Source organism: Ischnura elegans, chromosome 9 (assembly GCF_921293095.1).
Source record: "Ischnura elegans chromosome 9, ioIscEleg1.1, whole genome shotgun sequence".
NCBI lineage: Eukaryota > Metazoa > Arthropoda > Insecta > Odonata > Coenagrionidae > Ischnura > Ischnura elegans.
Window position 1 is genome coordinate 51,106,067 of NC_060254.1, and position 14,751 is coordinate 51,120,817.

At 37.8% G+C, this 14,751-nt stretch overlaps 1 protein-coding gene across 1 annotated transcript in view; it reads left to right on the top strand.

The window, feature by feature from the left end:
* The window catches only part of LOC124165665 (lachesin-like), a 327,508-nt gene extending 313,547 nt beyond the window's left edge, over window positions 1-13,961 (top strand). The window contains exons 9-10 of the mRNA XM_046543146.1: window positions 11,328-11,459; window positions 13,528-13,961. Of these exons, the coding sequence (XP_046399102.1) occupies window positions 11,328-11,419 (92 nt within the window). The 3' untranslated portion in view covers window positions 11,420-11,459; window positions 13,528-13,961. The remainder of the gene's footprint in view (window positions 1-11,327; window positions 11,460-13,527) is intronic.
* The last annotated feature ends 790 nt before the right edge of the window (window positions 13,962-14,751 follow it).

The window sequence follows — 14,751 nt, forward strand, 5'->3', positions numbered from 1 at the left end:
TTTTTAATTTCCGTCTCTATTCGAAAACTTTTCAAATCTACTTCTGTTTTCATTTCTAGGTGGACATAATTTTAATTATGGTGGCTATGCACACTTTTTATTTCTCATAAATATAAAGTATACGATCGTCAATGTGTCGCTATAGTCATTATCATTTTCTTTAATTTATGATCATTCTAAACGCTGAGATCATTTCGTTGATTTTAATTTTCTCCTGTACTCTTAAAAAGAAATTTCATCGTGCCCATCGGAGGGTTGTATCAGAATTTCATTCCAATACATCTCGCCTGCCTCAGTTGCTGTTAATGATAAGGCCGCTATCTGTAAGCAGTGGAACTATTTATGCGGGTAGCTCTCATGCTTAATTGGCTAAATCAATTATGTAATAATTCCACTTACAATGAATAACTTAGATCAGCTCAAAAGCCCATTATGTCCACTAACTTTACATTCATGGCTGCCATGCGCTCTTTCAACTCCTGATATTCATTTTTGGGACCCTAATTTAGGTACTTATTTGTATATTCGTGATTTTTTTTGACAACTTTCGCTTTGCATTCGGGGTAATTTGCCCAAGCATCCCCTTACAAGTGTCTTCCTGAGACATTCATCCGTATTCTTTACTCCTATCTACATATTTTGACTTAGTATATTCTGCGAACCACTACCATTTTATTTCCTCTCCCTCGATCCGTTTGCTCTAATACTCTCTTAATCCATATTCTTATATCCCAACGCGTGTAAAACCCACCGCGCTTGCCTCTCCACCTCCCCTCTTACTCTCAAACACGAAGAGGTGATCATCCTACGTACCTCCGATATAAACGCCCTTCTTCCTGGAATCTGGACGACGAAAATCGGACTCTGACAATCGATTGCTGCTTTACCTCCTACACCCTCTTCTCCCTACACCTTTCTATCCCCAACCCCTACATCCCGTCCCTTCCGCAATTTTTCAGACTAGTTGAGCATCGATCTTCTCCCATTACTTTTCCTGCACCTCCTGTCCTTTTTCTCTTTTATTTCGTTCACAATTCTCACTTCTCCTCCGAGAGCTAGATCCATGTGTCTCGCGTCCCAAGGCCTATACCACCTCTCTCCTTCGTATCTCTTGCGGAGGCACTTAGAGCTTTGACCCTTGGATTCCTCGAGCCGAGGATAATTGAGAAGAGAAAGGTGAGACTCTCCCAATGTACTGAAGTACTCTTTGCACAAATTCTGAGAAATATTGACGTGAATAAAGCACACAATAAGAATTATCATGGATAATTAGAAGAAAACCAAATGATTACATTTTATCCTTTAAGTTACTATCTTTTGTATGAAACGTTTAAAGTTTACAGTTACAATTTTTTTATCGTGGAAAATTTGTTTGCATCAGAAAATTTATTTGTTATTAAGTTTCACCGTCGCAGTTAGTCACAATCTTAATTTTCGACATTTTTTTCAACTTCTGACAGTGTTGTATTTTTTTTATAGTTGATTCAATGAAACAGTTCCTGAGGTACTGAAAGTTCCACTAGATAGAAGAGAAAAACTCTGAATTAAGACATCAAAATAAAGTTTTGATGAAGAACAAAATAAAGTTTCTGGTGCAGAAAAAATAATGTAGGAAGATCTTATTTTTAATTTTAAGACAAGTTATAACTTTAATAATTTGACCCCTGATTGGTATGCATTGCGATAGCGTTATTTAAACGTCAGCTGGAAATACCTTTTAAATAATAAAGCTTTTAATCGTGAGTGCATACACGGTATATACCGTGAAATATGCCGTTGGGATTGTAAGTAACATTTTTCCGTGTTGAAAATCACTTGCAAGAGTAATTTACTTGATGATATACTCATACAAAGAAGTGTGAATGAGTGAGTCAGATACATACTTTTAGTCAAACTTTTGGCGTCAGTTCTCGTGCCTGTATTCTGGAAATGTATTTCTGTCCCTTGTTTTAGGAATTTTGAATGTAAACCCTGGTAAAGTAAAGAAACATCTAAAATTCATAATCTGTATTACCATCTTTTTCCTCTAATTAAATATTTTCTCTTCTCGGATGTGTGTACAATTGCGCATTTAAATGTGTAATGCATCTACAAAATCCATTAAGCGATTTTCTACTTTTTAAAGTGTAATTTTGTTTACCAGCTGTAATAAATATCTCAGAATTCATCTGCATGGAATTCATAGCCTTATAATACCAACTGAAAATTATTAAAAAATTGCTTTATGAAGACATGTACAGAATATTTATGTAGGCAATAATAAAAAATAATGGATTAAGTACATGCATATTACATAAGTGTGTCTCAAAAGTTATGCACCCATTTTTTTGCATGAAAAGGGTAATCCCCTACGCTCTCCTCCCGCCCCTAAGTGTCCGAATCCTTCCTAAATTGCTTAGAACACGAATACGTAGAAATGAAATGTCTGTTGCATGAATACAAAAATTAATATTGGCCCAAAAATGCTGGGATTTATTTCCTCGCGGGAGATATATCCAGGAAAATTGGCAGATAAACGTAAAATAGAAAGATTGCAAAAGAAATTTCTTTTATAAGGAAAATTTTCTCCATGGCTACCTTAAGTGGAGATCAAAGAGGGCTAAAGCAGGCACCCTTTGGTGGTCGCTCGAAGAAGGCGCCCTTCTCGTGGGGGCGTTGGATGGGCGCGAGTGGATGGGCGTTTGCGAGTGGTTTATTATTATTATTATATTGTACAAGTTACAAGTTGGCTATTTGCCAGGTGGTAACAGTTAATACAAAATAAAAGAAAAAAAAATATTGCAAATGAGAAATACATTACCAAAATGAAACTAGATAGTGAATATTTAAAACTCAATGATATTAATTTTCCAATATAAATCCTCTACACCTCTTCTTGAAAGTCCTTACGTTGTTAGGGTAGGGCTTAAACAGTTCTGCAGGGAGTCTATTCCATTCCGTAATCGTCCTGTTGAGGTACGAGAATTTCTTTACGTCAGTCCTTTGCGGCCGGCATTTCATCTTGTATTGGTGATCATGCCTACCAATATAGCTGGGGTATTCAATCTTCTTCCGTAGTTCCCCCCATGCCTTTTCCCCTTTCAGTGTGCGGAAGAGTGCGCAAAGCCTATTTATTTTTCTTCTCCGGTCTAGTGTGTCCCATCCCAGTACTTTCAGCATTTTACCGACACTTTTGGTCTTTTTGTGTTTCCCCATGACGTACCTTGCTGCCTTTCTTTGCACCTTCTCGATTGATTCTGTTTGTCCCTTTTCATACGGGTCCCACACTAGTGACGCGTACTCCAAAATCGGCCGGATTAGTGTCTTATACGCCTTCTCCTTTGTAGTTCGATCACTTTCCTTGCCGTTAGTGATTAAATTTCCGTCCCCATTTTTCAAAACCGGAATATTTTCTCTGTTGTCCTTTCTTCATCAAAGATACTTATAAAACCTGTTCCAGTTATCTTTTGAGATAATATTTTGTAAAAAAAATTCCTTAGCAATTTTCTTTTCCCTGTTCTATTCTCTGCATAGTTTTCTATAATTTACCATTGAATCACTACTCAAATTGAGCAAATTAAATGAGGGATTTGTTGCAAACGCTGTCTCGTGGTTGGCGGGAAATAGAAATGAGATATGATTGACAGGATGGTATGAAATTGTTAAAGAATGAGAACGAAGACGAAAACTGGAGCTGAACATATCCAAAAGACAATTTTCCTATGTCATTGGTTCGGTTGATAAATCAAGGCTCAATGCTAGAGCTACGTTTTTGGTGCTTATGAAGTCATGTTTAGTAATAAATTTGACTCGTGAAGTTCGAAGAAATAATAATTTTGTGAGAAAGCATGTAAACGGTAAAACTATTGTGCGTAAGAGTGCTGATTTAGCAAGAAGCGTGTACTAAGATCAAAATTGATGATTTTGCGTTGAATCTGGGTTTTGATGCTAAGTTGTTGCTCCAGATGTGCAGTACTTCTGAGTACTAGGAAATTCGTACGAAAGACCAGCGTATCTTAGCATATTGGCCCACGATATTCAATGTAAGTTTTACTAATGCTTTATTAGCATTTTTTAGTTCTGAACTTGGTCGCGATGTATACGATTGGCCATTTAATCCTAAAGTACGTATTATATATTTATTATAAGACTTTATAGAAATAAATAACAATGTCTCATGGAGACTTTCTGTGCACATAATACGCAAGAATAGAAAGAAAAAGTTTGTTTTGTGCATGTTGCGTGCCAAGATATGTAGTTTTGAGAATTATACTAATTTCGAGCAGAAATATCTGTTTGGTGATTGGCTAGTGATCATTAGCTCATCTTATTAAACTAGAATGTATTTACAAACTTTAAAGTATAAATTATGAATCTCTGGTTGAACCTCTATTCTTGGGTGAACCTCTCCCTGAAAAAAACATTTGTCTTCGAGGCAGGAGAAGATTGCGATTTTTTTCTTTAGTCTTCTTGGTAGAAGTTCGTGATTCAAATATAGCAATGCCGATTGGGGCGTTTATATGCTCTGACAAGTTGCAGATACCCTGGATGGATTGCATTTATGTTTTTTTTTCCTCTAGAGGTCATTTTAGCGATTTACCAACTTTTATGGGTTTATGAGTTAATACGAAAAATGAAATAGCCTGGTAAAATTCACTCCTCACGACAACTAATTGAGCCATGTGTCTGCGCTTGATTTTATTTAGCTACTTAGTTGATGTGCGCATTAGTGTTAAAAAATTTGGTAGATAAAACATTATATAGTAGTTCGTAAAATACCAAAACTCTCTCAACCTCAGCTATTAACACAGTTTTTCGGGAATGCTAAAGTGAAAAAGCTTTCGTGATATTTTTTAATTCAACAGATTACTTTGCAAGGCACAAATGTTTGGAGGAACGAGTTGACTGAGCTGCATAGATGTGAATGATAATTACGAAGAAATACATTTTAAAGACTGCTGATCATGTCCGTAATATAATAATCATAATAAACGGCGGGTTACTAAAATTTTGATTTTACTTTTTCTTATGGAGTTAATTCTTAAACATAAAATTCATCCATTTAAGAGGAAACTGCGCTGAAAGTGACTAAAGTGAATTGTCTGCAGCTTGATCTGCAAAAACGTCAAACGCACTTGAAGGTCTCGCTGATAAAAACTTTTACAATGTCCGCTTGGGTTTTATGATTTCCAAATATATAGATTAGAGGTAGAGCCTAAAACATTTTATCCGTTAAGTGCCTCGGGGTAAAGTCAATTATTAATTCCTCATATAGTGTTAACGGAATCATTTACGACCACTTGAGAGTTTAATCGTCGTTTCTCCACCCACCTATTGTTTCATGAGATACACCCACACAACCATCCTCTAGAATTCAGTTTATTTCTTCGCCTGCACTGAAATATTCATGTCGAGCCGTGGTGAAATGGGCATCTTGATCCGTGTATAACGATCCATTACCCTCAAGAAATGTCGAGCCTTTTATTAGGCAAAAGAGGACCACCTTTGCATAATGCGCTGCGGAAAATGAGACTCGGCATTGAATGAGGCGGGAGGGTATAATCGTTATTCCCTTCCTGCCCACATTCGCGTCTACTTCAAACTCTCTCCCTTTTATTCCCTCTTCCAGTCATTCTGCCAATACCTTCTTCTTCTCATACCAACGCCTGCGTATCTCATTCGAGTTAATGTTTAGTCTCCTTCTAAGAGTCCGCGAATTGTGAGATGGGAATATCAAGTAGTCGAAAGGGAAGGCTCCAGTTCGTTCATCTTTTGCCTCGATATGTATTATCTACTCACTGTCAAACCCCTTTTTTCACTAATGGGCCTTCAACTTATCTTTTCTAGTTTTCTGGTTGGAAAGGCTTCTCATAGAACTAACATAAATAACTGTTTCCGATAAACCGTAACGTAGACATAGCCACAATTCCCAGGGTTGGTGAAGTTGGAATTCTTCGCGAACATCTTGCAGTGGTGCCGATAGTTACATGCACTTTTATGAATTTGCCACTGCGTTAATACTAAAAATATATAATGATATTATAATGGAATAATCAAAACGCATGTTCCTTTATTTTTAAAGCGATCTTAATTTCTTACACTGGAAGTAATTTTCATTTATTCCGTTCCATTCATCTCCTGATGATGCGACCTGCAATGGCCGTGAAAGCTCGCGTGACAAAGCGCAACGTGCAGCTGCTCCCGAAAGCCGTTGACAACAAAGTCAAAGTAAATGATTTTAACGCTTGTAGCCGCTGTTTCTAGAATTACAATCAGTACTTCTTTCTGTATTTGGTTTGGTATGCTATAAAGTTTTTACTTTAAAAGTACAACAGTCTTAATGGATAAAAACCTTCGTCAACTCATTTATTTTCAGTTGATGTGAATATAGTTTACCCTATGACCACTGATACTTTATATATCAAGATCTTCGCCGAGTGCCCTTGCACCGATACTTCGTGGTCCCAAATTGTAGCTATTTCTTTATTTTTTTCATATCTCTTGAATTTTTTTAGCAAATTAAGATATGATTCATTCTGAAATTTTTTGCTGAAAATTCTGCTCGGTTTATTCTTTTCGGAACTTTTACAACTATCAGGGCCGGTTTTATAATGTCCATTTAGCGTTTACCGGAATATTGTAATGTCGTAATCTTAAATTGAAGGTATTTTAAAGTTAAAATAGTGAAAAGTAGTTCAGGATAACGATTAGTTGAACTAGTGACTTCAAGTGGAAGATATCTTTAACTCTAATTTTTCTGCTCCGAAAAAAAACTTAACTAGACATTATAAACCGGCCCTTAGTGTGCTAGTTTACAAGTATGGTTACGACTTCAACGTTTGGTAACGTGTAAGTACTTAATTTGCGTTTCAAGCGTAGTTGTTGGCTCACAGGTTGGAATACATATAAAGCATTCTTAGGGAGATATCATTCTATGTATCAGCATGAATTCAGTTGCCAATTTATGTCAAAGTTTATAAGCCATAATTTCATATTGTGTTATTTGAATGGTTATAACTACGAGAAAATGAATAAAAGGTCCGTTTAAAAATCGATATTTAAAAACATAGATGCGAGGGAAGGGGAAGAAAGCTAAACGAATAACTGTGGCCATTCGGAAGAGAGTAATAAAGGGGAAGCGAACGGTTGTGGTGATTTGTGAGTTAATTTTGCGGCGTTCCCTGTTGAAGCGTTTCATTTGGGGCGAGTATTGAGACGAACGAGGAAGTGGAGGAAACGGTTGTTAGGTGAGGGGCTCCTTAATAGAGCGGTGAGACTGTTGGAGGTTACCAACCAGGTGCGGGCGAAGTTCCTTTTGTGAAGTCCTCCTTGATAAAGACAGTGGTGAAAATAGCGAACTACGTGGAAGCTCAAGAAATTATCGCTACCTTCATCTATCTAGTCTGGACTTATGCCATCTGATAATGATTTATCACCAATAAAAAAGGTATTGATCTGTAAATATTAAATTAAAAAGTGGATGGCAGGAGATCGTGCTGCGGGATGATCAAAAAATATAAATGCAACCATTAAAAACTTGATTCAACATCATTTGTTTCAAGAATATTGTGAAATAATATACTTGAGTACCTAACTCATTCAGTAATACAATATGGGAGTTTGATTTCAATTGCTTCTGGAGGTTTTATCTCTCCCTGGGTAAAGCCATTTGGACATGACTTTTTCGAGCATTTACTACATCTATGTAATACCCTGCGAGCCACCTCTAGGGTGTTTGGCAGGGGGTGATCAATCACCAGCATGCAGCAGGCAATTGGACTCCCACATGCACACCACACGGTCCAAAAAACGCCACGTATACTAACAAAGTATGCTACCATTTAGAATAGAAGGACCAGTTCCTTTCCCTGGAATACTTGCACTTCGAATAATACACATTTTGTGGAAAACTTAATTACAAATTGGCCGAGAGGGTAAAATATTTGTGCCCATTAATCAGATTTTCTAAAATATATAATAAAATAAATCACTATCTTTGAATTGATAAGTTCACTGAAATAAGTTCGGCTTTTTTCTCAATTTGTAGCGTCTGTTAGTGACATTCATGTTAGTGATTATATGCCAACTGTATGCATGATTTATTTATTCTCTAAACAAACATATAGACCATTACGGTGAGGAACTTGTTCTTCTTTTCGTATTTCTCTCTTCATGAGATTAAGTTCTCGGCCGTGAACCATGATTTACATCTAACTCCAGAGGGTCTTTTGGCATGCTGCAATCAATCTTTTGAAAGATGAATTAGTTCTGTTCCCAGAATTTTTGTTTTTTCATAACATTTCAATGGATACATAATAAAAATACTCGCATGAAAATAATGTGAAGAAATAATATGATTAAAGAAACAAATATTGCTTCAAATATTTCCATTTCTATGACTTCAATCATTTTTATAATTGTATGATATTATATAATTGTGAATGGGTTCAAAATTTAGGGTTTATACGAATTTCAAATGCTGCGATTGTGGGTTTCTATTCTCCCAGCATTTACATTAATTTTTATGTACAGTCACTTCCATAAGTACGTCTCCACGGCCAGCGCGAGTAGGTAACTACGTTTTCCGCTGTGCTCGAACTTAGGGTAAATTTATGCTCTCTATGACAGAGCCAGTGTGACTAGTTCGTAATATGCTATGAAATTATACCGAGACGTCCCACACCATCTCCAAACTGCTGGCGATTCTCCCCGACCCCCGAGGAAAGGCCACAACGCGAAGCTTAACTCCCTGTTAAGTGTCTCTCATTCAGGCAAATTGGTTTGAATATTTTCGAAACTACCAAGAATTATCGGCGTCGCGACGCACATTTGAGTTAGGAATGAAAATTGCTTTTTTCGTCAGAAAGAGAATTTAAAAAGTTCCGTGCGCAATAGTCATCTGTATAATTTTTTTTGTCATGATTACTAAATCACGCTTTATCCGACACCAGCTATTTATCTAACAATTAAAACAACCTGAAATCAAAATTCACCATTGCTAAAGTTAGTCTCATCACATAAGAAACTATTCGCAAAATTATTATGTTTAATCCGGTGTGATATTTACTCCAGTCGCAGATAAAATTGATTCGCAATAAAAATGCTTACTTTATTGACCAAAAAGCATCCATTCCATTTTCATTGAAGGTTTGAATATCTAAATGGTCATCACATTTTAGATAATCAAAGAAAACTCATCAGAATGACCTAAGGAAGGAAAAAATAATCAAAGCTTAAAAGCAAAAATTGCTTCCGAAACTGTGTGTTTTACGTCCATTAAAAGAGTTACGTAAATAATCTGGCGCGTTCTATATCTGTGACGCTGTAAGTACATAAATTTTACGGCTCGATTGCCTTTTTTTGCTCTGAGGCACTTTTAGTTTACCTTGTACCTTTTTTCCGATTCATTTATGGCTTAAATGAACACTTTTATCTTTGTAGTCGACTTCAGAAAATTACAGAGACGGCTGCGCCGGTCTGTTGGACCGAATTTTGAAAGTGACAGTGCGTTCCTTGTATTCAGATTGGACGCAAAGCCTGCGTTTAGGTTTTATTGTGCCCTTATTCTTTGGTTTAATTGTATGTTTATTAGATAGTCTCCAATCGAGTGAAAGTTTTCTCATCGTTTTCCAAAATACACCTTCTTTCCGCGGGAAATTAAAGATCGAGTTTATTTCTTTCGTCTCCGCTTATTTTTTACTTTTACTACCTCTGCAACTATCTCTACCTCTCCGATATCATCTAGCACCTGGTATTTTTCGAGGGCTATTGTATTTAATTTGTCGACATCTCGAAATAAAATCGTGATAGCCACGATGTCCAGTTTCACTCTCTACCATAAGAGCGTGAGGTCATCTAATTGAGATCAGTTTGTGATGTTTTCTTTTGTCTCCAGCGAGAGCGGGGCTATTTTCCGAAATCGTTCCGATGTTATCTACACACCACGTTCATGCCTTTTTGCCCAAACGGGTCGTTTCCATTCTTCTCGTAATATAACGGGGTCAACAGGGGAATATTTTTGATTGTACCTTTGTTGTTGTCCACTCACGTCTTCATTCTCGCTGACCTTTACCTAGTTGACCCTTCCCCACCCATCTCGCGGGACTTCGCGGTAAACCTTCCCACAAGCGCCCCAGGGTCCCATGCATTTGAAATACAAATTGAATGGGTCCTCGCATATGGCAAAAAAAGTTGAGATCGAGAAATTTATTCGCAGCGAGAATGTTTCTGGGTGTATTGGATGGGGTCATCAGTGAAAGGCTCAACGGCCACGCTTTCCGCTAACAAACTTGCCCTCATATCGCAATTTTGCTCATTCCACCTTCCCCGGCAAGTTAACTCTTACGACCTACTAATTGCACTTATGCTATGAACGTCAACATGCTACGTTAGATCATATTTTATAAATAAAATGAGGGATATTGACTGAAGGGCAGATAGATTAATAATTTCGTTTTTTCCGCGATCGATAAGAAACTATAACGGATCCATTATACGAATCATGTGCGTAATCAGGTACATCCTATATCTTAAACGTTGCGTATAGCCTGTTATCGTTCTTTGCCGATATTAGGATGAACATCATTGGACTGAGTAGTAGAGTAGTTTTTATGTCTGCTGCTCTACCTATAGCTTTATATGACGAATCCACAATTGATATTTTATTTCCGTCACGTATTTATGTATTTTGCATAATTTCCATGTGTATAATTCGAATTAATTTCCAAATTAGTTGCATGTAAAATGGATAATTTTAAAATTGATTTTCTTGTATTTATTGTACCAAAATGCCACCTATTTAATATAGAGATTGCAAAGTGAAAGTCGACAGTAGTGGAAAGTCGACTTTTGAATCGCTGAGTGACTATTTCGCCATGAACCCTGAGTTCCTTTTGTTTGTTTCCAACCAAAAGTCAGTTCAGCTTTTTCACAACTTTCCTGCTTTATAAGGCAGTACATCAACCCAGTCAACCTCATCAATTGAAAATGGTCCCGCATGGCGTTTTAATGTTTAATCTAGTTAGTCGTAGAAATTAATGAAATGTTACGCTGTCGCATGCATGCATGATTTTAATTCTTATAATTTTGTCAAATGATTGAAAGTGATGAAAATATCTATCTGAAGATTTTGAAATGTGTACAGGTACATCAGGAATATAACAATTGCTTTCTCTGAGATAATTCTAATTTATAAATTTTTCCTTATAATTATTCTTTGCTTTGGAACCTTTTAAAAATATTCATACCTAGGTATTTCTGTTTCATTGAAATACGGTAAATTTTAATATATCGATAACAATATAATTTTTCTTTTTTTTTCATTTTCACGTCATCCTTTCCTACTCTAGATTCAAGCACTGTGGTGAGATGGCCCATGCCTCACATAGTCGTCGCCGGAGTGGTGGTAGCCTTGTGTGGAAGCCCAGCCGGAGCTCTCTGACGACGCTATGGTCGCTGACGAGATCGCACGGAGGACATTGGTATGGGAGATGTGTGAAATGAATCTTTTTGAAGTATATGTACCTCTTCTTTTCTTATTTCCTTGTATGTTGCTACCCAATACCTCGCTTTCGATGGGCAGATTGAATTATAACTCTAAACAGAACATAGCTATGACCGCATGATCTGGTTAAGAGACTGCGTCCTTTCACGGAGGTGGATATTTGCATCTTTTTGTAGGTGTTGTGTTCAGGGGCGCAGCTAGGAATTAAGGCTGGGGGGTTTAGGTGCAACTAATACCGGGGTGTGTAGGTGTATGGAATACCCACCAGGATAAGGGGTAGGTGCGAGATTAATACATTGCGGAATTTGAAGATAAATGGTTCAAATGGTGAGTTTTACGGCTATCCGAGGTTTTATTTAATTAATCCTTACACTATTCTATTATTAATGTCAATCCAATTAAGTAAAATGGATTAAACTTAAAAATTTCTCTGAGCTCTGGGGGTTTATCCCCTAAGCCCCCCCCCCCCCCCCACTCGCTGCGCCAATGGTTGTGTTGTCATGCGTTGTAGAGGATGGAGTGGAGGAGTGGTAAGTGGGGGATAGGGGGGCCGTGGAGTGGGAAGTGGGACGGGGGAGAGGTGTAGACGTTGGGTTTGGTATCCCAGGCAACGCGCGAGACACCACTACCGTTGATGAGAGCACTACATCTTCCCCTCCCCGTCCATCGAGATCCTCCCCTCCCACAACCCACTCTTCGATCCTTCGTTCTCCCTCCTCTCACCTTCTCCAACGCACCCTCCTCTCTAACGCATAGTTCCTTTTTCTTTTCCTTCGAAGAATTCGGAGGGCTCCCAGAATTTGTATGAGCGTGGCAAATTTCGCGTAGCATAGGCGTTTGTATACATAGTTAACCCTCTGCCTCTCTTGTCCTCCCAGTCTTTTTCCATGTATTTTGTTTTCTTTGCATGGACTCTAACATCTCCTTCTTTCCGCTTTTTTTCACCCACAATTATAACCCTAACATATATTGAATAATGGTCCAGCTGCCGTGAATGTACTAGCTCGTATATACCACCTCTTCGGCGGTTTTGATTGTGAGTTTTTACGCGCAATAAGGGAAGACTTTCCACACCAATTTTAATCTTTTCACACAGAAATGCTCGAAATATCATTCGGGTGTGAATGATGAGGGATAGGCAATATTGTGATTTCATAGGTGAGCCAAGATAACGTAACGGCTCGTTTTCTAAACTAAACAAATTATAGGCTCAATAGAGGGGAAAAACGACGTTTTTGATCTTTAAAAATCCGGAATGTTTTTTCCGAATTACCCTCTTTAGCGAATTGATATTTGTGAATTTACGCTCTCTCAAGATACATATTAATTATTTGAGCTATCGCATAGATCTTAAACCCTTTCTAACCCAGAGCTGTTTCTGGGAGAAATCAAATTTTCAGATTTTTCATTTTGAAAACTTTTCATTCAATCATAATGTATGTGGCAGCTAAATATTTCGTCATTACAATTTACACCACAAGATAAAGCACAGTTTACATATTTCCTAAATATAGCAGAAAATTTACACATTTTTGATGTTGCTTAGAAGCAACATTAGGTTATAATGGGTTAAAATGGTATGACCGAAATGGTATGGAAATTCCGAGGTGGAACTAATGGCAAGATGGACGCCGTGCGCTCATATCATTCGCGGAAATCATTCAAGCAGATTAGAACATGCTTGAAATTTCATTCGAATGATCATTCGAATACATGAAATTTCTGTTACACACGGTGAATGATGGTCACTCGCAAGTACATTCGAATGAAAATTCACCGTGTAAAGGGGACACAAGGGAAGGAGGAGTAAGACTTCCCACATCCAAAGTTACGACGCGATTACTAGTGCACAAAGAGCTTACATCCTTTTCACGCCGTGCAGGCGTAGTATGGGCATGTCGAGCTTCCTGATTGGTATAACTGGAAAGGGAGTTTCATATAATCAGGATATCGGTCATCTCAGGCCTTGTTATTGCCACTTAGTACCATCTTGCTCTTAATTATCTACATTCCAGGTGTTAAAAAACCATTATATGTCTTTGCAGTGAGCAGTGGCCTGCAGCTGATATCCAGTCGTTATGATTTCCCCTGGTATCATCAGGTCACGCTGTAGCTGACGAATATTTGATTCCACGACGGTATCCCGACATGAACATGACTTGAGCACGAGAACAGCTCCCTGTGCTTTGGCATTCCGTTGAAAGAAAGTGGGGACCATCTTCAGCATCTTGAGCTGGAATTAGTGATTAATTTACGCTTCCCTTTGTCCACAAATCCTTGAAAAACACAGAGGTGAGGCATTTTTGACGAAGAGGAGTAAATTAACTTTTTGAAGTGAAGCCTGTGCATAAAAACTGTAAAATTACTCTTAAGCAACGATTTGTTTCGCTGATAAACTTGTGTGCAATATTCAGTTTTTTTTAAATATTGCTATGGTTGTTATGAAGTATTTTATAAATAAAAGTTGAAATGACAATTCATCACTTGTGCTGATACAAAAATGGTACGTTTTTTTCTATTGTCTATAATCTAGTGCCTCCCGTCCTTAGAAAGGCTTTAGTCCATCTCATGGTCCTGGTGCACTACCTATGACACACGGTATGTGTGGCGGAATAAACCACATTTTCAGCATAAAAATTTTCCGAGTTACTTCACCTTCGACCTGAAGACGCTGACTGCAATGTAAGCGAAACTGTTGTCGCCAAAACACAACGAACGCGGTGAAAACCCGAATAGAATGCAGAGATCATCTAATCAACGCCGCGAAAATCTTCGAACCTACTTAAATAAAACCGTATTTAATGCAAAAAAAACCGTTCAATGCAATATTTTAAGATGAGTCGAAGGACCAGCGATGACGAGGTTGAATAGACGGCAGCTGTCGTTGACCAGGCTCGTCACCTCGAATAAAGCGTTGGAGACGTAAACCGCACCAGCTGATCGGCAAGAGAGAGAGGAAGAGAGAGGTGGAGCTGCTCACCTGACGCCGAACGAGAGAGCGGTTCGACCGGTCCCTGCGTCCCGAGCTATTAAGAAGTCAATTTTCCCTGACATCCATCATCCTGTTGTTTGCTATGCATTCTTTACCCATCTCAATTTGTGTCTGACCTTTCATTTGGATATTTAATTCCGTCATAATCTCGAAATGTGATAAAATCACTATTTGGTTCCGAATATGTATTTAATACAAATTATCTTTCCAATTCTCGAAGTAGTTGGAGGATATTTTGCTTCATTATATGAGTGAAAAAACGACCGCGAAGTCCTGT